This window comes from Vigna angularis, chromosome 6 (genome assembly GCF_016808095.1).
Source record: "Vigna angularis cultivar LongXiaoDou No.4 chromosome 6, ASM1680809v1, whole genome shotgun sequence".
Lineage (NCBI taxonomy): Eukaryota > Viridiplantae > Streptophyta > Magnoliopsida > Fabales > Fabaceae > Vigna > Vigna angularis.
The window spans coordinates 6,578,724-6,604,161 of record NC_068975.1 but is presented as its reverse complement, the minus strand read 5'-3'; the positions used below and the strand labels follow the sequence as shown (position 1 = coordinate 6,604,161).

At 34.7% G+C, this 25,438-nt stretch overlaps 1 protein-coding gene across 1 annotated transcript; it reads left to right on the top strand.

The window, feature by feature from the left end:
* The first annotated feature begins 1,132 nt into the window (after positions 1-1,132).
* Positions 1,133-3,570, top strand: LOC108343179 (aspartyl protease family protein 2). The gene has a single exon (XM_017581285.2). The coding sequence runs from the start codon at positions 1,569-1,571 to the stop codon at positions 3,237-3,239; it is 1,671 nt and encodes a 556-aa protein (XP_017436774.1). The 5' UTR covers positions 1,133-1,568; the 3' UTR covers positions 3,240-3,570.
* The last annotated feature ends 21,868 nt before the right edge of the window (positions 3,571-25,438 follow it).

Genomic DNA, 25,438 nt, shown 5'->3' with positions numbered 1-25,438 from the left:
AATTCATTTCAATAACTAAATATTACTAACCTTTTCAATGAAATGAGATGCAAAAACTTTAGAAACATATTTCTCTCTGATTCCACGTTTGGTCGTGTCATGGGACAGCAACACATTAGGTTCACAAACTCTGACCAACGACCACCACACACACTTCATAACTTCCAACATTGCTTCGCAAAATTCCATTTTCCCACTTTGACTTTTGTACTTCCAGTCCATGTGGATAAGACATATACATATCTAATAAGATTTTTTATTAAAAGTATTATTTTAATTCGAATATTTCTCTTAAGAACATCTTCTATAAATTATTATCAGAGAATCATAGGGCAATTCATGTGTGAAAGATGTTATTCTAACCCATTTTTATATGATTTTAATACTTTTCATTATTGACTTAATGTGATTCGAAAGTGGTCTTATTCTTAACCAGGGTTGATTTCAGTAAAAGTATCCTTAAAACAGGGTACCATCAGCTTTTCTATAAAGTATTATTTTTCTAAATTTTCTTAAAATTTATTAAAATATAACAATTGAGTAAACTTGTATTCCAGATTTATTTATTTTAGTTTCTTCATTTTTTTTAAAATAATATTTTTAATTATTGTAAACGTATTTGTTTGGTTTTATTTTATTTTTATAATTTTTTAAAAAATTCTTGCATTTTTATTCTTTATTATTAAATACAGTTAGTTTACTAATAAAAGTAAAATGTTTAATTAAGATAATCAAAATATTTAAATTAATTTTAATAAATAATTTCATATATTTTTCTTATTTTTCTATTCAATAACTTACCTTTAGCAATAAACATTTATTAAAAAAGTTATAATTTATTAAGACATTAATAAGAAATTTTCTATATATATATATATATATATAACGTTTTATAATGTAATTTTAAATTTCTTAGTTATAAGTAAACAAGAATTTAATATCAAATTTCATTGTTTGAAAATCAATTCCCACATAATTTAAAGTTATTAACTTTTGATTCTCTATTATTTGTTGCATTAATTTATGTAGATCTGTGAAAGATAATTTTCCTCCGTAACATGTTCCATACGTAAAGTATTAAATATGTGACATGGGTCTGCACCATCATAGCATAGAATTAATGGAAAAACATACCCATGAAGTAGGAAACTGAGAGGAAAATACCCTGCAAGAGGAACACCACCTGTTATATATATTCTCATTTAAAATTCATTTTTGTTATGTGTACCTTGGAATTGATGAGTTATTTATCTATGCTATGCTAATCAAACCGCGTTTTTGGTGTTTCACACTTGTTCTTGACAGAGTCACCCCAACCCAAGCCTAAATTGCCCTCTTCCTCTTTCCTTCTGCACTTTTCTCTCTTACTCTTTTGCCTTCAAAGCTTTCATCTTTTTGCTATTTTCATTTGCCTTAGAATTTTATTCTTTCATTCTTCTCTTTTGTAAGCTCAGAGGTTGTTGTAAAGTTTTGCTCTTTTTCTGGGTTTTGAAGTTTTCCACTTCCACTCTGAAATTCCACAAGGTGTTTGATGTTGGTACTACCATCATAGGACTTCATAAATAAATATGGTTTTGAGGGTTTCTCTCTTTCTGGTTCTCCTTGTGTTACACAACTCCTGCACTGTGGAATCCATTTTTGAGCATCTCAATCATAATGATCTCAATGGATCTTCTCTTGCGGCAGTCAAGTTTCCTGATCATGCACACTTCAATGCTGATTCTTCATCCACGGAAACTGGGTGTAGTTTCTCAAAGTCAGAGAAATTTGAGTCTTCTGCAGCAACCTTGGTATCCAATGAAGGCACTGATGGTGAAAACGGAGAACCCTCTGTGGCAGCAGGACAGCACAAGCAATCTGTGAAACTCAATTTGAGACACCATTCAGAGAGCAAAGACGCTGAGCCTAAAAAGTCTGTGGTTGATTCTACAGTGAGAGACTTGAAGAGAATTCAGACCCTTTGGAGAAGGGTCATAGAGAAGAAGAACCAAAACACAATTTCAAGGCTGGAGAAAGCACAGGAGCAATCAAAGAAGTTCTACAAGCCGGAGGTGGCTGCTCCAGCGGCCACGCCGGAGTATTTCTCCGGTCAGCTTGTAGCAACCTTGGAGTCAGGGGTCAGTCTTGGCTCTGGTGAGTACTTCATGGATGTGTTTGTTGGCACACCTCCTAAGCATTTTTCTCTGATACTTGATACTGGTAGTGATCTTAATTGGATTCAATGTGTTCCTTGTTATGCTTGTTTTGAGCAAAATGGACCGTATTATGATCCTAAGGATTCTAGTTCTTTTAAGAATATAACTTGTCATGATCCAAGGTGCCAATTGGTGTCATCCCCAGACCCTCCTCAGCCTTGCAAGGCTGAGACTCAAAGCTGTCCATACTTCTATTGGTATGGGGATAGTTCCAACACAACTGGGGATTTGGCAATTGAAACTTTCACTGTGAATCTCACCACCCCTAAGGGAAAGTCTGAACTGAAGCTTGTTGAGAATGTCATGTTTGGTTGTGGCCATTGGAATAGAGGACTTTTCCATGGGGCTGCTGGATTACTAGGCTTGGGGAGAGGGCCATTGTCATTTGCTACTCAGCTACAATCCCTTTATGGTCATTCCTTTTCCTATTGCCTTGTGGATAGAAACAGCAATTCAAGTGTTAGTAGCAAGTTGATACTTGGTGAGGACAAGGAGCTACTCAGCCACCCCAATTTGAATTTCACTTCTTTTGTTGGTGGCAAAGAGAATCCAGTTGACACATTTTACTATGTTCAGATAAAGTCTATCATGGTTGGTGGTGAGGTGCTGAAGATTCCAGAGGACACTTGGCATTTGTCAGCACAAGGTGGTGGAGGTACAATTATTGATTCTGGCACCACTTTGACTTACTTTGCTGAACCTGCTTATGATACAATCAAGGAGGCATTCATGAGGAAAATCAAGGGCTATCAACTCGTTGAAACGTTTCCCCCTCTAAAGCCATGCTACAATGTTTCTGGAGTTCAGAAAATTGAGCTGCCAGAATTTACAATCTTGTTTGCTGATGGAGCTGTCTGGGATTTCCCTGTGGAGAATTACTTCATCCAGATTCAACCTGAAGATGTCGTTTGCTTGGCTATTTTGGGGACTCCCAGGTCTGCACTTTCCATAATCGGAAACTATCAGCAGCAGAATTTTCACATACTGTATGATGTGCAGAAATCAAGACTTGGATATGCACCAATGAACTGTGCTGATGTTTGACATCTTGTTAGTGGTGGAAAACAAAATGTATAGGATGAACATGGCAATTCTTGGGGTTGATTTTTTTTCTTTTCATTGGGTTTTCCCATTGATGGACACTAGAAAGTGATATACACAGAAGACAGAAAAGAAAATCAGGTTTTGTTTCTTCAGGTGGTATAGTACTAGTCCTAGGTAATTTACAGGAACAAGGACATTACAAACATAAACGCTTCATTGTTTTGTACACATTTAACTGCTTCAATTTTGAGTTTCTTGTCCCTCTCAATTCAATATGACATTGTATCTCTGACTGCCAACTTTTGTTTTCTTTTTGTTTACCCATTCCCTGAAGCAAAATTGCTCCTTAAATCAGTTTACAAGAAACATGGTTCATAATTTCACTAACTGGCAATACCAACAATTTATGTTATGTCTGTATTCTATATTTCAAGCAATGATTTGCTGCAATATTTTCTAGTATTCTACTCTCTTTTTTTTTTTACCATTTATTTTTATCAATACATTTCTTTTCTCTATAATCTTTGTTTTAAATTCTCCCTCTGTTTTTTTTTTTCTTGAATAACTGGTCAAAGGGAATATGGTTGTTTCCAATATCAGCCAGCAATACAATATATTATTCAATGGCTCCTCTGTTAGGTATGTGGCACAATTGTTTAACAAAAACAAAGAAAATGAGCATGCAAACAAAGACTATGTCAGCTTTGTTGGTAGGTATCTCTTTATCACACATTTTGCCATCTTCCTTTATTTATTGTGTTTGGGAATTTCAGGGTACCCTAAGAAAATAACACAGGCCTATCTATTTTAAATTTTATAAATGTATTTTTTCTTTGCCTATCTATTTTAAAATTTATTAATGTAATTTTTTCTCTTCCTATCCAATTTAAATTTTAGTGATGTTACTTCTTCATATACCTTTCTTCCTGTTAAATGATTCTGAATACTAGTATTGATAGAACAGTGCTCCATCTATATAAAGTTTGAATGGAAACTTCAATTTGTATGACTAGTTAAAACCATGTTTTATTTTATACTATAATATCTTTTAAACTAATTCTTACAAAACAATAGTTTTTAACAATAACAATAACTCATAATCAAATAATAATACAAGAAGAATTAACTATGTTTTTTTTTTCCATGAAATATAACTGTATATTATTTATTTTATCCCTAAAAGGTTTCTGTTTAATTCCTTAGTTCCTGTAATTATTTTGGTCTTAATTATTTATTTTAATCGATAAAATAATTTTAGTTCCTACAAAATATTTTCAAAAAGACCAATTTTAAATGAAGAAAATACCAAAGAGACGAAATTTTAAAGAAAAAAACATATATTTAATACAACAATAAATTTGAGACTAAAAGTAAAAACATGAATATATATCACACACACAAAAAAATCAAATTTTAAAAAAATATATATATAGTAGTTAGGTGGGTTAGTATCCTTTTTCTCCTCTAATTGTTTTATCTACTTTCGTTTTGCTATAAATTTTCTCTCGTCACACCAAAGACTTGTATTATTTGTTCCAAGTTAGTGCACAAAATTATTCATACCAAAACCCTATTTGAAAAGGGTTGTGATAATGAGGTGTGAAAAGTGATTCTTCACTAGTGACCTAAATAATTGTGAGTGCATTCAATTGGTCGTGTATTATATGGAGAATAATCCTCTTTGACTAGGAAGCATAGTTTTCTCCTTCAAGCAACACTATTAGAAGCATGTAAGCAAATAGTATAGTTATAGTATTTTTTTAACTTTCGAGACACGTTTATCAATGAGTTGAGTGAGTCATCAATCAAATCAATTAGGTGGACCATGTTTAATGTAAAATATGAAAAATAGTTAGAATACCCTTTCATTGTGGGATACACGTGAATTGGGACACACCAAGGACACATCACATGCATCAAAGGGAACTTGAAAGGGTCTATGGATACTGTAGTAGCTAGCTATACACATAAAGTTATTAGTATTTTTTTTTATATTGTGATTAACTATTGAAATATTTATTAATACTGAAAAATAGTGAGCTTCAAATAAAATTATTTTCTTAAAATATAAACTTGGATCAAATTACAATATTAAAATTTAAATCAAGATAAAATTTCGCTTTAAAACATTGGTATAAGTAAAATTTGTCTTTCTGACATTTCACTTTTTTTAACACGAAAAATAAAAAATAACACGAAAAATAAAAAATAGGTAAAAACTATGGAAAAATGCACAAATAAAAAATAAAATACGAATAAATATTAAAGTATTGTCATATTTCTATGTTTATTTTAAAAGTACATATAATTAATTAAGAAAATATCTAAAGATTTAGAAAAATACATTTTAGAAATAACAACTCTTTAAAAATAGAATGAGATCTAATAATTTTAATAATAAAGTTTTTTTTATATAATATATTTATTATTTTTTTAAAAATCATTTTTCTTTTATAAAGTTCTTTGATTTCTCTTTAAAATTTTTTTCTCTCTACTAATATAATTGAATTATCAAGATCGTAGGATTAATCCTTGAAGGAAGTTCTTTAATTTGAATCAATCAATTTTTTTATTTGTGTAAGTTGAATGTCACTCTTTTTCTGTTTTTTATTGCATGTGAACATTCTTCCACTTGTATGCATCTTTTTACTCATCTATATGAGTATTTGTTGATTAGTGATCATAACAGTATGTCCTAATCGTTCTTGTGGTGTTTCTATGTATAGATAGAGTATCCTAAAAGTTGGGAGGAGTTTCGCTAGTTAGGGTCTAGTGAGTTGTTGGTTAGGTAAAGGAGGTTAATTGCACAATTTTTATGTGATTGATATCTTATAATTGCTAATTGTATGATTGTACAATGATTTGCTCACATGATTAAGCTATGTGATGAAATATGATAGGTTGAACTAAGATTAGGGCTTTGATTACTTGAATTGTATGATGAAATTGGAAATGTTGCCTAATTGGTATTACAAATGATATTGTTTGAATTAGTAAAGGTTGTGTAATTCAAATTTGGTATGTTTTGACATTTGTGTTTGTTGTTGGATTGAATTTGTAAGGCTGGAATGACATAAATCTATATAATTATGTTTTTTTTTTTGCATAATTATGCAAACTTGTTGGGAGAGAATATACTCGTGGGGTAAAGCCAAAGTCATAGAGCTACTGACTTAGTGGTCGCTTGGCGAGAATATACTCCTTGGGTGAAGTCAAAGTTAGAGAGTTGTTGACTTGGTGGTCGTTGGACGAGAATAGACTCATTAGGTGAAACCAAAGTCAGAGAGTTTACTGGCTTGACAATAGTTGGGCGAGACAAGTCTTGTTGGACAGATTTTGAAAAAATTTAAGTTTTTGAGTTTCAACGATTAGTTCACTAGCCAAGCTATCTAGTTGTTGGGTGAGTGGGCTTTCAAGCACTACTCACTAAGCGAGTAGATATCCTCGCTAAGTGAAATTATAAAGCTTGACTTTATTTTCTTATATGTTCTATTATGATAAGTTTAATGTATGATATTGTGAATGTAAAAATTGATAGATGGCTTATGATGTTTATCTAAGAACGGTTGATAAATTTATGGATAAATATGCATGCGAATAACGATGTATGAAATTATGATGACGATGAGCTTGTTAATGAATATGAATATTATATGTTTTTGGCGTAATTCGAGGATCCCATGGAGAGATTCTATGGTGGCGTTTCTTTAGTGTATATATTGATATATGGATTCATTATTGATAGTTATCATGTCGCTCTAATAACCATCTAATCTTAAGTAGAGAAGGGTGAGGTATATGGTAAGAGGTGTAGGAGGTTCTAATCTAAGAGCTTTACCTTGACCAAAGATGTTGATGAACTAACTTTGTTTGTAGTAGCTTGGGTGGGCGAATTGTTCCATCACCTCAAGTGCATAACTCACCAGAGTTTGATATCAATACATGTATTCGAATAATTGAGTCTAGTATGAGTTTTTATATCTGATATGTTTCTTTTCATGAATGAGTGATGTATAATAATATCTCTATGTTTATTTTGTAAAAACTCTTTTGTACATTAGCTTACCGTGTTATTTCATTTAGTGTTTCTTGTGTGTTTGTTTCTTTTGCGATGATCACCTTATTGGTGCGAGCAAATGAGGGTAGGTATTGAAACATCTCATGTGGAGGACGACGTTGTTGTGGAGTATTCTTCCTTGTCGTATAGTAGTTTTCCTTAGTTGTTATATATATATATATATATATTTTTTTTCTTGTTATGATTCTTTTTTTAGATTCTTCCTTGTTGATGAATGCATATTTATGCTTGAAAATTCAAAATTATAACAATATTATTGTGCTTAAATGGTTGATTTGAAGAGAGTTTATGACTATTGGATTCATCAATTTTGAGAATAAAAAAGAGTTAAAAAGTGATTTTTAGTTGCATAAATTATTCTTGGATATTCTTACGTTTATTTGTGTAGCTGAAATTACAAGTTTATTGGTCCAAAGATGCAAAAATGAGACCAAAATTTAAAATTTGTATATTCAAGAAAAGAGGTTGAATGTACCCAATTTTTTACAATGATTCATACCTCTTTTCTAAACCAGGTCGAACAAATAAGCCCAAACATTAAACATTTTTTGTTATACCCCCTGAGTTTCCTACTCCTACCCATCCTACCAATAATTAAAAATTTCATCAGATGTTGCCACGTGTCCCAATCCACCATACACAGATTCAACCAATCATAACATGCCACCTCATCCTTCCTGCCATGTCAACTTTACCTTTCCCACATAAAAACCCTAATCCTCCTTTGTCGTCGGCCATGTTGTGTCGTTGCAAGGTCGTAACTACCGAAAAACCGTCATCAACACCACAAATTCTTCAAGCTATCAGACTACCACCAAGAGCAACCATTTGTCGCCATCGCGAGCCTTTACAGCCTTCATCATCAGATCGGGCAAGCAACCCCTAAGTCGTTGCGAGTTTAGAGCGCGAGCATCCTCCTGCGCGAGCCATCCTTTCAACTATAATTAATTGAGAATTTACTTTGATTAATTAGCTTTTAATTTGGTTAAGAGATTTATGTTTAGACATGATTAAGTATAATAGAATTTGATTGAGAATGTACTTTGGTTGAATTCATTGTGAATAATCTAGAAAAATCTAGAAAAATTACATTACAAACACATGTAACAAACACCATCCCCATTAAAACCTTCATCATTTTCTCCAAAATAACTACACTTTTCTCCAAACAACCTATTTTCAACTTTTAAACATCTCTTTCTTCCATCTTCATCACACTTTGTTCCATCTTCATCAAACTTCTACCCACTTCTTCATTTCTTGCACTTGCACTACTGTCTTCTACATTCACCACATTTCGAGAATCAATTAATTCTTCAGTGCACCACTCAAAGAAGTTGCATCCAACAAAATCTTCACTCCTAACCTGTGGAAGAACAAAACACACTCCCTCGTCAATGAAATCAAAACTCCTACCTTGTGGAAAATCAAAACTAGAAAATAACTCACATTTCTGCTTCCATTAAACTCACCTTGAAGTTAGGGCAACCCCAAAATCTTTTGCTCTTGTTTTTAGGGGTTTTGGCAATCCGGAAGACTACAAGCCGACCACAAAAGCAACTGGGTTTTACACCCAACCTGCTCCCATTGGCAGAACTATGTTGAAAGCCCCAACCCGTGCATTTGCAAGAAGAAGATGAACTAGACATTTCGTTACTTGAGCAGTGCTTCCAGAATTCTTCCTACCCAAAACGAACATGTTAAACACTTTAGAAATCAGGGTTTCTCTAAATATTAAGTTTTAGGGCTAATAAAATCACACGTGACAATCTAATCACACAACAGAACACCAATCTAATTTAATATACAATGCCTCGTCAACTAAAATAAATTACAACTCAACACAGGCAAACGACGTTACTGATAAATTAACGGAGAGGACTTAATTGACTCATTTTAACAAGTTTATGGATCCGATTGAGACCGAAAAAAACGATGACTCACTTAAGATTGACACACAAATACGAGGAACAAATGAGAGTTTAAACCTATATTTATTTATCAATCTTATAATGTCTTATTTTATCGGTTGTAAGCTACTAAATATTACATATAAAATATTCATAAACTAGTTTGTTGATATGTTATAAATATTTTTATTATATATATAATCAATTATATTAAATATTTCTATTATTTTTTTAATATAATTTATTATTTTTAGTATTCTATTAATATTACATTTTTATTATAATACAATAATTAATTAAAAAATATTTAAATAATAAGAAAATAGAGTAATTTATTTTAATTTAACGTTCTAATTGTAATTATTTATTACTTAATATTTTATAATTAATTTTTATTTTAATTTGAAATTATTTTAAATGTAATTTATATTTTAAAAAATATTTTTTTATGTCAAATTATTTTACAAAATTATGGACAATGACGGTAAAAAGTTATGTGCCTTTAACTGGATAAAAAAAATAAAGTGAACTCTCTAATTGTTAATGACTACCTTAAACCAAAACAATTTCGATTGTTAGAAGTTAATATTTTATTTATAAACAAAACGGTTATAAATCATCTATACTCAAAATAATAAGAAAATATTTCAATTACAAAAAATAATAACAAAATACAAAGATAATAAAAAAATATCAAATCTATACTATACAATAATATTTAATAATAAATTCATAACAAGTTACAAGATGGACTTAAGTCTAATTCCTGATACCATAAATTTTAGATTGACCTTTGACCATCTCATCCATCTTGAAGTATGATAACTCTATATATTTGTATATTTTGCTGTGTTTAGGAGTTTTTTCACTAGTAAAAAAACACCTTTTTAACTCGTGATATATGCCGCGGTTTTATAAAAATCGAAGCATTTAAAGAGTGGTGGCAGTTTGGAAATTAAGATGAAATTATATGCTTCGGATATATAAAGAACCGAGACATAAAACGTTTACGACACCTGTTAATGCAGGATCGAGACACAAGAACCTGCACGTTTTCCAGTAAAGCAGGTTTCTATCGCTACGACCTCGGTTAATAATCGAACCGAGGCGTAACGTGTTGCACCTTTTCAGTGAGCCAGGCTTTCCATTCAAACCCTTTCATTATTCTTACTTCTATTTCATTTCCCATTTCCCATTTCACGTTTCACTTTCCCTCATCCCCTCCCTCCTCTCTTGCAACCCCTCCCATTCTCCAGTCCCCTCTCCCTCAACTCCATCATTCTCTCACCAGATGACTTCTCCCTCTACATCCCTAGGACGGTGCGGCGACGGTGCGGCGATGATGCGGCGAGGCGAGACGAGACGAGATCTGACGAGACGAGGCGGTGACGGTGACGAGACGAGATGGTGCAGCGACGGTGCGACGAGGACAGATCTCGCGACGGTGCGGTGAGGCGAGACGGTGCGGTGAGGCGAGACGACTCGGGTGCGGCCAGGCGAGACGACTCGGGTGCGGCCAGGCGAGACGACTCGGGTGCGGCCAGGCGAGAGAGCTCCGACGGCGCGGCGAGGCGAGAGAGATCTCGACAGCGCGACGAGGCGAGAGAGATCTCGACGGCGAGGGAGCTCGCGACGGTGCGGCGAGAGCCCGCGACGGTGCAGCGGGAGCCCGCGACGGTGCGGCGAGACAGCCCGCAACGGTGCAGCGGGAGCCCGCGATGGTGCGGCGAGACAGCCCGCGACGGCGGCTGCAATGGCGGAAACCCTTTTCTGTGTTTTTTGGTTTTTGGTTTTGTTTCTTTGCAGGTGGATGGCAAAATGGATCTCTGATTTTTTGATTTTGGTTTGGATCTCCCGTCTGCTCTCTTTGCTTCCTGTTCCCCCTTCTTAGACATCTGAGTTTGTTTGTCAAAGTAATTTTGTCCAAAGACATGGATGAAGAAAATTGCAGAAAAGAGAAAGAAGTTTAACCACAAAGAGAATAAACAAACATAACAACAACACTGATCTCGGTTGAAAATAAAAAAATTAAAAAACTTTATTGCCTCGGTTGTGTGTGAACCGAGTCAGAATCTGAATCCTTTTGATTCGGTTCAGAACCGAGTCAAAAGTTCCATTCTTTTTACCTCGTTTGAATATGCACCGGTCGTAGAACCGGTGTCTATAAATGAAAATGACCGAGGCGGTATACCTTAATTGCACTAGTGTTCTTAGCTTTTTTTACTTTTTAATTTTGCAGAATTAGATTAGGTTTAGTTTTTTTCTTTTAATTTTTTAGTTTTGTAAAATTTTAGTTAAAATTAGGTTTTTAGGAGTAATTTTTAGTGTTTGTAAATAATTAGGATATTAATTTTTTTTATAGAAAATCTTTTAATAAAAATCCTTTTCTTTATTTTTCTTTTAATTTTGAATTACTAAAATACTCTTGCTTTAATTGCTATTTGTCTTTTTTGTTCATAGTTGAATTGAAATTTCAGGATTGGGTCTCTACATTGGAAAAAATTGGGCTGGTTAAATTGGAAAGTTGCTGCCACGTTTGGGGATGATGTTGATTGAAGAATAATGGGCCGCTATTGTGCATTTGATGATTGGGCTGATGCTGCACTAAACATTGGTGACGAGGGAGTTACTCCCTCCACCACCACACACGACTACCTATACCTCCACATTACTCTTTTACCCTTTAGTAATATTGGATGTCAATGAACGGATGTCAACCTCCGTTGAAGGACAAACGGATGTCAACATCCGTTGACCATTTTTTCTCCCTGCAAGACTGATGGACAAATTTGTAAGCACCAAAATATGATGTCACAAACTTGTTTCACAATCGGCAAGTATGACCGAATCGTTCAAGTAATAAACTTGGTATGACCAAGTATCGTTCTTCCCAAAGGACTCACGGCCTAGTTTAGTTATGTGATTTGTTGATTAGCTAGGACTTACAAACGAAATATTTGGATTTTAATATGCAAGACAAAAAATAAACATGTATGCATGAAGTTTGATCAATGGCAAAGACAAAAGATAAACACTTTCAATGGAATATATGAATGAATATGTTGTTGGGGGTCAATTTCATCTCATCCACTCTCATACATTTTAGGAATTCAACATTCAAATCATCATTGTTAATGCCACTCTCTAAAGTACCATTCTAGATGGCTTCTCCCTAATCACGAGTTCATACAATTCCTAGCATTCCTAATGATTAGTTCATAAGTGTAGGAGCTTAACGACAACCAATATAATATTGGGAGAAATTCCCCGGATCTAGACTTCCCCGTACGTGTCCGTATCGACAAAACCAATAATCATGCATTAGAATGAGTTAAACAATGCAAGCATTAAGCAAAGAGGAAAAACCCTAACTAATGATGAAAGAAAGCATAAGTCTTAATTAAAAGATGCAAGCATAAATTCCATATATGAGAGCTTCAAGAGATTACATTGATTCCCCAACAAACATACAAGGTTTAGTTCACCATATTCATGGTGAACCTAGATGAATTACAATGAAAGTATGAAAGAATAAACCCTGAAAAGGTGAAGAGGTAGCCTGAGCATCCAAGATCCTCCTTCAAAGGGGTGGAAGAGAGAGTGTTTGCCTCGTTTCTGCCAAAGATGGCTAACCCTAGGAAACCCTAAGGCTTAAATACCATTCGTAAATTACAAAAAGTCAAGCCCAAGCCCATTAGAGTGCCGCTCAGCGGTAAAATACTGCTCAGCGGTGATTGCGCGTCTCGTTTTCTCCCCTCAGCGGCCATTTTGCCCCTCAGCGGACCTCCCGCAACCTCTTGAGTGCCGCTCAGCGGTAAAATGCCGCTGAGCGGTAACTTCGGCTTCTCCTTTTGCACTTTTTGATGTCTTTTCTGATTCCATCTCTCTCCTTCTTCACTTCTTTCACCAAATTCACCTTAAAACCTGCACAAAAACACTGAAATCAAGCATAAACCTGTCCAACTCTCTTATTTCTTGAAAATATAGATAAAAGTATGATTTCAAGCTAGTTTCTAAGTCTAAAGGTTGCTTTTAGTATCAATTTTAAGCATGAAAATAACAGTTTTTCAACTGTTATCACAACCCCAAACTTAGAACTTTGCTTGTCCTCAAGCAAAACAAGATGTAACTCCATCTTCAACGAATTCATATGATGATTCACTCCTTCAAAAATCCTCTTTTTCAAGATAAGTAACAACTTCAATCAAACTTATGACCAAGAGTTCATTCAAGATGTGCACATGCTTTAGTGTTCACAAAGTCATTTAAATTCCAACAAATGCTATTTTTCATGAATGATCAATCAATTAAGCATGGATGTTCATGTGCTTATGGAATATTTCCTCACTAGGTAAAGTGTTTCACTCACCACACAAGTGTATAAGAGGTAATCACTCATTCACTCTACTATCACAATGTCACATGAATCAACTTTGCCTTTCATTTTACCACAATCAAAAACATTCACAAGCATGCATCATCACAAGGACTTTTCAATGGCTTATAATGTGGCTGGGCTAACAAGAAAATTGGTTTTTCTGGATCACAAAATCCTTGAGTTAAGAGAATCATAACAACACAATCATCTTATTCATTCCCAACTTTCTTTTACCTTTGCATTTGCATTGAGCTTTACTTCTTTTTCTTTTCTCTTTGTATATTCTGACTTTTTAGCTTCTTAGCTCAATGCTTTTCTTTTCATGTTTTCCCAACAACCCCAAACTTGAACATTCAACAATACCACACAAGATCTTCTACTTAACTCAAGGTAAAGATTTTCAATCAAAGGTTTTCAGTGTATGTTCAAGGCTAAGGGTTCAAAGGATAGAACACAATGTGTTCTCTTTTAGTAGGCTAACTTTATGAATTTGGCCAATAAAAAGGGTTCCAACAAATGGCCTTGATCACATGATGCAAAACAATCAATTGATTCAATCATAGAAAACCTGGGCAAAATCATTCATGCTTTCAAAGTAATAGCATTCAATCATACCAAAAACTCTGGAGCTCAAATCCTCACATATAAGCTCATTCACATTTGACATACACATCCTGCTTAATCTCACAATCACAATCATGATATCATGCATTTGTTCACAAAGCTTGTGAATCACCTGTATAAGCATTTTAATGTGCATATCTATCTCAACATCAATCAATCAATAAGCATCATCAAGCAGTACTTATCACACAATCACAGTTAATAGCAAACCATCATAACAAACCAGGTGTTCAATAAAGTACATCAAACCCTAATCTAAAAACAAAAATAAATAAGTTCAGAAAACTTAAACCACAAAAGCATAATCATATGATAGCATTCATCAGTAAATGCTATCTCAGCTCCTAATCAGTCTGAGATGTCCTCTGTATCTTCCTCTTCCTCCTCATCTTCATCATCATCAAATGCATCCTCCTCCTCAGCTTCATCTTCTTCCATCTCTCTAGCTGAAGTTTCAGCTGCTCCAGCTCCTCCTCCATGTACTGGATCTTCTGGCCAAGCTACTACATTGTGAAATTCATCCATAGTCCACCTGTGGGCTGGAGGTGTATCATACATCCCCACTATCATCTCAGCAGTGGCCACCTGCCCTCTGTGAATGGACTGCAACTGAGCATCTATAAGAGACATATACATGTCCCTCATCTGGAATGGTTCTGCTTCATGTGTATCAGCAGATGTCTGGCTCTGTGCTGGCCCTCTCTCTCTACGAGCCCGGCGTGGTGGAACTGGCTGAGCTACATTCTCACCTCCACAGTACTGTCTATAATAAGCCTCATCAATAGCTTTCCTTGGCCTCTCAAATGGTGGAACAGAAGTGTCCACCCCAGCTAGCTTGCAAAGGTGAGTGATCAAAGAAGGATGTCCTAGTGGTGCTTTGTTGTTTGAGGTGTTAGCACATACACTAATTTCATCAGCTATCACCTGCCCAATATTAACATTCAAATTTCTGATAGCACAGTAGATGAATAGTGCCCTGCTGAGAGTAATATCTGACACATGTGAACATGGCTGAATGTTGGCATGAGAAAATGCCATCCAATATTTTGCAAGAGGATTCAAATCTATCCTCCTAATGTTAACCACTGAGCCAGATCTATTCCTTTGGAAGTGTCCTCCAGGTATACACAACACTCTCTCCACATCCTCAAAATCAGCACCTTCCTCCATGCAAAGAGCAAACTGACATTGCTCACCAGCCCACACAGTATCCAGGAAGTTGTTGATAGAATCAGGGTCATACCTGATAGCATGGCCTCTGACATAGCCCAAATAATTCTCAGCTGGATAATCACCAATCTTCTTTGCATTGGTGTAAAATTCCTTCACCACAGCTATGTTGGCAGGTGCAGGATAAGTGGCTAGCTTTCCCCAATCATTCCCTAACACTTGCTCTCCAAATTGAGGAGAAAAGTTAGGTATCATTCCAACCTTTCTCTCCATCAGAAGTCTCCTGTCCTGAACCACCCTAAAGTGCTTCTCATGTTTCCTAGAGAGGAACCTGCCAGAATGGGGTTGCTCTGGTTCCTTTTCCTTTCTCTTGGTTGCCATGGTTTTCAATCTTTTTCCTGATGAAGATGCCATTCCTACATTCAAAACATAAACAAAACCACAGAACATGATGTTAATCATTAGTAAAACACAGAACACAACTCCTTTCGAAGCTAAACCACCGCTGAGGGCCAGAATTTCCCCTCAGTGCCACCAGTGCCACAGTCCAACACACAAAAATTCAGAAAAACCAAATCTGGCAGAGTGCCGCTCAGCGGCAGATTACCCCTCAGCGGTAACTCTGCAGATTTTTGAAAAACCTATTTTAAAGCTGTCCTAACTCCACCCAAATGCAATTTTCAGTTTTCCAGTTCATGATCATGCAGTTTAATCGGTTCAAACATCAAATATATCATCAAATCATGCATAGAAATCAAAACCCCTAAATATTCATGCTTTGACAATCACATTCAAATTCAAGAACCCTAGAATGAACAAAATGCATTTTACTTACTTGGGTGGAGATGATAGATGCAATGAGAATGCTTCCAAGCTAGAATGCTCTCTTCCAACCCCAAACTTTGATGGCACACTAGTGAAAAAGTGAGTGGAAGAGATATTTTCTTAAGAGGGAAGAGTGAAAAAATGTGGAAAACCTAGGAGAAGGTGTGTGGAAGTGTTTGTGCAGAGAAAAGCCAGAAAGTATAAGACTTTGCGCAGCTTAGGGTTTAAAAATACCCTAATGGGCTCGGGTCCCGCTAAGGGGAACTAAAGCCCAATCTGCGAGAGTACCGCTCAGCGGTAAAATACCGCTCAGCGGCACTTTCGTGATGTGCTCTTCTCCTTCTTTTCTTAACCTACGTGTCTTCCCTACATGCCCCTCCTGGGTTCCCTGCAATTCAATGTAAAAAATGCTTATGCAAATCCTAACTAAAATAAACAAACAGAAACAATCAATCAACTGGGTTGCCTCCCAGGTAGCGCTTGTTTAACGTCACGAGCCTGACCCAAAATCCACCAACACCCATCAGTAGGTGCAAAATTTACTCACTAACACCCATCAGTAGGTGTTACAAACCTAGTATCCTTCAGTAGATACTTAACCCTCTAGCATCCTTCAGTAGATGCTGGATCCAACACAATATTTACAAGATAATGTCCACAAATTAAAAGGTACAAAAACAAAATAAAATCAAAAGTTTTTAAATCACTGGGTTGCCTCCCAGCAAGCGCTCTTTTAACGTCATTAGCTTGACCCAGTAAAGCTCAAGTTCCTTCTTCTTTTTCTTCTTCCTACTGAACTTCTTCAGAAATTTGATCAAACCAGGAACCTGTTGCAGTGTCTCAATCATAGGAACTTTAATCTCCAATTTCTTGAAGATTTCCATTAAGCACTTAAATTTCTTTTCCTTCCTATGAATCTTCTTTAGATGAGAATGGGATTTTTCATATGATTTCTTCTTCTTTCCTCTAATCTTCTTTTTCTTCCTTTTTCTCTCCCTAAATTTTCTCTTTTTCCTTTCTTTCATTTTTTTCTTCCCTTTTCTTTTTCTTTTCAACTTCTTTATTTTCACACAAATCTTCTTTCTCTCTTCTCTCTCAACCACTTCTTTCTCTTTTTCTTCATCTTTATTTTTCTCACTCAACTCTTCTTTCTCTTTTCTCTCTACCCTTTCTTCATCTTCCTCTAATTTTTCCTTATCAAGAATCTTGTCACTTTCGGTGATAATGATTTGCCCTTCCTCCTTAAGGTTAACTTCAGTATTAACCTCATCATTCAATCTCTGACTGATGTAATGAAGTTGCATCTCCATTCTTTTAAATGATTCTTCAATGCTTTTCTGAGTAGAGTCAGAATTTTTCAAAAATCGTTGAAGGGTGTCCTCCAACCTATCCAAACTTCCTGATAGAAAGGGTTGTTGCTGCCATTGTTGTTGTGGTTGGTTCTCAAATTGTCCAGCAGCTTGCCAAAATTGGCTTTGATCCATGCTTGAGTGAGGTTCCCACCAGTGATTGAGATTACTTTGGTAGAATTGAGTGCCCATATAGTTAAATTCTTGACCAAATTGCATTCTGCAGACATTAGGCACAAAACCCTAAAAACAATTGTTAGCCCAAAAAGATATAGGAGAAGTTATAAGATTCAGAGAATAAAATAAAATAAAAATAAAAACAGAAAATAAAATAAAATAAAATAAAATAAAATAAAATAAAAACAGAAAAAATAAAAACAGAAATTCAAATTTAAAGTCAAAGATAATCAATAATCACACAAATTAACTAGTTAAACCACGAGTCCCCGGCAACGGCGCCAAAAACTTGATGGACAAATTTGTAAGCACCAAAATATGATGTCACAAACTTGTTTCACAATCGGCAAGTATGACCGAATCGTTCAAGTAATAAACTTGGTAAGACCAAGTATCGTTCTTCCCAAAGGACTCACGGCCTAGTTTAGTTATGTGATTTGTTGATTAGCTAGGACTTACAAACGAAATATTTGGATTTTAATATGCAAGACAAAAAATAAACATGTATGCATGAAGTTTGATCAATGGCAAAGACAAAAGATAAACACTTTCAATGGAATATATGAATGAATATGTTGTTGGGGGTCAATTTCATCTCATCCACTCTCATACATTTTAGGAATTCAACATTCAAATCATCATTGTTAATGCCACTCTCTAAAGTACCATTCTAGATGGCTTCTCCCTAATCACGAGTTCATACAATTCCTAGCATTCCTAATGATTAGTTCATAAGTGCAGGAGCTTAACGACAACCAATATAATATTGGGAGAAATTCCCCGGATCTAGACTTCCCCGTACGTGTCCGTATCGACAAAACCAATAATCATGCATTAGAATGAGTTAAACAATGCAAGCATTAAGCAAAGAGGAAAAACCCTAACTAATGATGAAAGAAAGCATAAGTCTTAATTAAAAGATGCAAGCATAAATTCCATATATGAGAGCTTCAAGAGATTACATTGATTCCCCAACAAACATACAAGGTTTAGTTCACCATATTCATAGTGAACCTAGATGAATTACAATGAAAGTATGAAAGAATAAACCCTGAAAAGGTGAAGAGGTAGCCTGAGCATCCAAGATCCTCCTTCAAAGGGGTGGAAGAGAGAGTGTTTGCCTCGTTTCTGCCAAAGATGCCTAACCCTAGGAAACCCTAAGGCTTAAATACCATTCGTAAATTACAAAAAGTCAAGCCCAAGCCCATTAGAGTGCCGCTCAGCGGTAAAATACCGCTCAGTGGTGATTGCGCGTCTCGTTTTCTCCCCTCAGCGGCCATTTTGCCCCTCAACGGACCTCCCGCAACCTCTTGAGTGCCGCTCAGCGGTAAAATGCCGCTGAGCGGTAACTTCGGCTTCTCCTTTTGCACTTTTTGATGTCTTTTCTGATTCCATCTCTCTCCTTCTTCACTTCTTTCACCAAATTCACCTTAAAACCTGCACAAAAACACTGAAATCAAGCATAAACCTGTCCAGCTCTCTTATTTCTTGAAAATATAGATAAAAGTATGATTTCAAGCTAGTTTCTAAGTCTAAAGGTTGCTTTTAGTATCAATTTTAAGCATGAAAATAACAGTTTTTCAACTGTTATCAAAGACGCATCCACGTTGTCACCAATGCAGTTTGCCGCCGCTCAGCAGCCGCAGCACCACCAAGTTGCCCTGGGCAAGTTTGATTCAAAGGCGAGTTCCAAAACATAAAGTATAAATTAAACTTTGCTTTTGTTGGAGATTATGGAATTGGAGAAAAGTGGAAGTGAAATCTTAATACATTTGTAAATGATTTTGTTGTAATGCAAATTGATTTTTTGGTGATCTTTTGTATATACAGAGATTTCGATGCAATATTATCATCATTCAGATAATCCATTGTCGAGTGAAAGTAGCTTGATCATAGAAGAAATGAGCAGAACCAGTCCTTATAGCCCAAAGGAGAAGAAAGTGAGGATTGAGAGATATAGGAGCAAGAGAAACCAGAGGAGCTTCGGCAAGAAAATATAGATATAGTTTATTTTATTTTTTTCAGATGCAATTTTATAATAAAATTTATATGTTGAGCAACTTTGTTCTCACTACAACACTTGAAATAGTTAATATTTACCATCGAACTATGTGAATACTATTTTTCATATCAGAAAAAAAAAGTGAAAGTGAGATTTGGACGAATTTGAAATAAACTGCAGCATCATGGACAGATGAAAGGAAAGTTGCTGCTGAAAAACCATGTTGCCCTATAAAATGTTGCATCATATAATGCTAAAATCATATGAGGATTTGACAAATCCTGATCGAATTAGTGATTCTTTTAACACAAGCATTCGCTCATGATCTTTGCACGGTCATGGCAGTAGAAGTTGATATGGCTGACGAGAGTTTGGGCAGAACGGAACTCCCCTTCCGCGGTATGTGCAGGTGTTGAAGGGTGGAGGTGTAGGAATGTAGAAAAATTTAGAGTTTTAAAAAAAAAGTAAATAAAGTTAAATGGTAAAAGTTAAATTGATATAGGATAATTTTGGAATAAAGAAAATAGTGGGGAGGTGTAGGGAGCACCTGGGGTGGTGGAGGGAGCAACACCCTGGTGATGAAGTTGGGTCGCTGCCTTGAGTTGATTGGAAGCAAATTGGAATGCTACTGGTTGGACTTGGGCTGAAATCCAATTTAATGCAACGACATCGTTTTGGTGCACAACTGGTTCTTCACTAGAGCACTTCATTTTGGGAAAAGAAAAGAAACTCTCTAGTGCACTCTTCGTGCTAGGTTTTTTTTAGAGAGAACGTGAAACGAAGATAGAGAGTAGAGCTCCAGGGCTCAAGGACCACTTGCCCAGAAGATTAAAGAAGAAGCATGTGACCAAAGCTAGATGGATATGTTAGAAGTTGATCGGAGGGCTGAAGTTCGAAAAGAAGATTTGCCGTTCGATTTGAAGGAAGCGTCAAGAAGAAGATTTTAAGTGCCAAGTATCAAGGTTTCCCCTTCCTTTGTTCTAGTCTTTTGACCCTATATAAAAGGTCTTTTGACCATATATAAAGGGTCTTTTTCCATGTACATATACACTTTTACTATTTTTACAGTTTACATTTGTTTAGCGCATTTTTAGAAAATTCGAGTTCTCATGTTCTTGCTCGCATTCTATTCGATATATTTTCGTGTATTCTTGTTTCTCGTTAATGATACTTTTGTTTTTTATGTTTCTATGTGTTGAGTGTTTGATAATTTTGTTAATTTGATTTTGTTTTTTCAATTTTTTCGTATTCTTGTGTGAGTATGTGATTGTTTTTCATTGAAAATAAATTGAACTCGTAAATCTGCACATCTAAAATTTCTTTTAGGAATTAAACGATCCCGAGGTAGGCATGCATTATCGAGATGTCTTCTCGATTTGGATAGGAGTTCAATAAATAAAGAAATTTTCTGAATCATTTTTTTTTTGTTTTTGTCAGTTGGTGTTAATTAGGAATTTAAATGTGTAGAATATGTTTAATTGTGTTTTAGTTTTAGATTTGGTTAAAAATTGTAAAGTTGAGTTGAATCTGTTTTGTTTTTGTAAATCAATTGGTTGTTATTCATTTTAAGTTCTATATTAGAACTTGAGACCCCAAGGTGGGCATATTATGAACAAGATGTATTCCTGGATAATAATTCATCAATTGATACACCATTCTAAGCAGGTTTAGTTCATATTTGTGATTTTTATCCAATGACTTTATTCTGTTTATTAGTTAGGTTATGCTTTTATTTCTGATCTTGGTTAGAAACACATATTAGACTTAGATTCACTTTAGTTTAGTGAATTGATTGGAGATCACATATTTTGAGTTCTGAAAATGAGCTTTAAGACCCTATGATTGGCTTAAATTCATAGGATGTCTTCCTGAAAAGTGATCAAACATTCTTTACGTTGATCTTTTGTGAATTTGATTCTAGTTTCTGTTTTAGTCAATGCTTCTTGTTTTGATTCCTTGTTTTTGGTATTACTGTGAATAATGATTAAAAACATTAGCTTAGATGGTGCAATTTTCCATTCTTTCTTTTTGTCATGTGTATATACCATTTCTTTTCTTTAACTGTTCATGGTTTACATTAGTTACTATATCTAGTTACTTTTAATTCTCTTACATTGTTAACTGTTAGCACTCATAGGTTAGTTTCAATTGCATTCAATTCTCATTTTAGTTTAGGTTTTGTTCTGTTATACATTCATTCTATTTTAGTTTAGGTTTTGTTCTGTTATACATTCATTCTATACTTTAGCTTAGGTTTCAGGTTTTATTTCCTTGCATTCTATTTCTTTATTTTCTTATTCTTTTTAAACATATTTCAATTGCTTTATTCTTTTTTTTTTAATTTCATTGTTTCATTTTTAATTCTCCCCACCTTGCATTAGTAAATAATTAGGTAGTAAATAAATAAAGGCTTAATACCCCTAATGGTCCTTATTTTCATCATGTGTGTTCAATTTGGTCCTAGTTTTTTTTTCTATTCAATGTTGTCCTAAAGAATGTAATTTTTGTTCAATTTAGTCCTTTTTGCAAACGACATTTAAATCGTTACCGACAGATAGTCCAGGTGTGCAATCAGTGAATGACATGTCATTTAATGGGTGACATGGACACTTTAAGGAATAGTGACGTGGATTTTTTTTATTTTTGGAAGTGATTTTCAAAAGAACCCTTGTGCCTCCACCACCTCCTTCCGAACCCAGATTCTACTGCGCAACGCCCCCGCTGCTCACCGAACATCCTTTCATCCCAAAAAATGGTCTGATTGAGACAAAGGAGTCTTCGAAGACCATCAACTTCTCTTATTCTAATTCCTTCGTCTCCTCCCTCACCTGTGGCGACACCGTAATAAGTTTGAAGATGACTGATATTCCACGGGATGATTATTCCTGGAGGAAATACGGATAGAAACCAATTAAAGGATCTCCTCATCCAAGGTGCATAAAACAACTGATTTAAATTATCCACCCCTTTAATTCCCACTTTAATTTGTTCTTTCACCCTTCGATTTCAAATTTCAAAATGTACCCTTGTTATATTAAATTGATTTTGTTTTCCTTTTTCTGTTTCCCATGTCACTAAATTTAGAAAGATCTTATCATGGCTTGGTTTCTGTCATTTTCATGTTTTATTGTTGATATTTAGTTTTTGACACTTCTTTACTCCATATTTCAACTTCACCAAGATAAACTTGGATATTTAGTTTTTTGTTTTTCTCTCTTTTTGATATTATGTGATGAAACAATATTTTTTGGAATAAGGTTTTAATAAGGTTCATATTCTTTCTTCAAATTCAATCATCTATGTATTATTTTATTGAGATTCTTCACATCTGATTATGTGAGTTTCTTTTGCAAAATTTATATATCCTTCTATCCTTACATTTTTATGATTTTTATACAACAAACTCTGTGGTTATTCTTTAGGGACATGATTAAAGAAATTTTCCTTGCTATAATAATTGGTCCTCCTATTTGTCTTGAATTGGTCCACCTATTCATCAGTCATAATAATCATTCAAATATGATCAGGTTTATTTTCTCTAAAATGAAAAATTGAAGATGCAGTTCTTCGCGCTGAAACATTCACTTCGACAGCCTTGGAAATTGAAGAAGCAACTAGGATTAATGTTATTGATTATAGACGCAACTAGAGTAATACGTTTCCTGGCTGGCTTATTTGATAAGGGTGTACTCTTCGAGGTGGACAATTGTTGCTCGACCTTTTCTTCTACCTCTGATTTTATACTTTCCAAACTTGATTGTAGAGTTGTCGTCTTCTCCTATGATTCCGTTTGTTTTCCATCTGAATTTGGATTAGCTAGCCGTTTCTCAGTCTTGTCTTAAGCTCCAAAACTTACTGAACCAAAATTCCATAGTTGTTTCGCTGCCATATCTTCTACTTCCGCTTTTCTTCTATCTAATTCAGCAGTACCAATTCTTCTGGTTGCTTTAATAACCATGTCATCGGTTTTCTCTTCTGCTTCATTTTTCCTACTATCAACTATAACCCCTTCAACATTCCCAGTTGCGTCTATGACCATGTTGTCAGGCTTGTCTTGGCTGAGATGAATGCTATTGATTATGGGCTTTATAAACAAGCCTATGAAGCATCATTGGGTGTCAGAGGTATTCTAGATCAATATGAGATTTCTAAGCTTCTTAAGGGTCCATTTGATATGGCAAGAGCATGCTTGGTTATAAAAGCTTCACTTGATGGCATCCATCCAAAGGTTTGATATGTAATGTTTGAACTTCAATATGATTATGTTTAAGTTATAACTTATGAATCTGGTTATTTATATGCTATTATCCACCCATCACCACCGACAACCCATATCCACCCATCACCATCATCTTCAACAAAACTCCATCCCTTACTACAACAATTAAAACCCTAACCAAAAGTTCAAACCAATTTTGGTGGCAGGTGTAGCGGTTGAGCTTCGGCGAAGCTCAGAGAGATACATCAATGTCTTTCTATGGCCTGTGATGAAATAAAAAAGCAGAGAAATAGAGGGAGGCGAGGAGTGAATGCCGACAATGAGGAGTGGCAGTCATCGAAGGGCGACGACACTTTCAGCGTCGGTAACGCCTCTGGCGACACTCTTGGCTAGCTAGGGAGACCTGCGATGATCCTGTTCGGACCCAAGGCAGAGGTTGCCATCAATTCAATAAAAACCCTAATATCAAAAAATCACTTTCACAAATCAAAAATCCACATCATTATGCCTTAATGTCCACGTCACCCATTAAATGGCATGTCATTCACTGATTGCACACCTGGACTGTCTGTCATTAACGATTTAAACGTCATTTGCAAAAAGGACTAAATTGAACAAAAATTACATTCTTTAAAACAACATTGAACAGAAAAAAAAAATGGGACCAAATCAAACACACTTGACGAAAATAGGGACCATCAGGGGTATTAAGCCATAAATAAAAGACTTAATTCTACACTTTAAGCTTAATTCTACTCGAGTCCTTGGATTGATACCTATGTTGTCCCTATACTTCATTAGTGGAGAAACTTAGTTTGTTCTGATTTTGTGCGACCAATCTCAGTTTAACAGAGTATCAGCAAATTATATCAAATAATTATTATTTTATATGTAAATATTCAATTGGTAATAAAATAAATTATTTAATTTAAGATGAAATATATGTATTTAAATATTTAATTATATTATATTTTTCATAGTTCATATTTTTTTCACATACTCACTTTTCTATTATAGTATATTTATTTCTATAATTTGATCGATGAAAAGGTATAATATCCCTTTTTAACACTTATATTAACTACCAAATACTTCACACCATTAGATAATATATATATATATATATATATATATATATATATATATATATATATATATATATATATATATATATATATATATATATATATATATAGTTAGCATAAAAATGAACCTAGGAAGTTTTGATTATGTTTCAAAGTTAATTCTCAAGTGCTCTTGTTGTAAGAAGATTTTCATGAAGACTTGTTTTTATGTTAAAGCTTTTGTAATTTAGTAAAATTATATATAGGATGTGGTTTATCCTTAATTCCATGTAATACTAGCATTAAAATTCGTTTTGAAACAGAAAACCTTATTTTCACTATGGATAATCAATTACCAACTAATGATAATCGATCATTAGTAATCGATTATGACTTACAATAA

Excerpts from the sequence above, each read along its gene's own strand:
- LOC108343179 (XM_017581285.2), top strand. The coding sequence starts at position 1,569 with ATGGTTTTGAGGGTTTCTCTCTTTCTGGTTCTCCTTGTGTTACACAAC.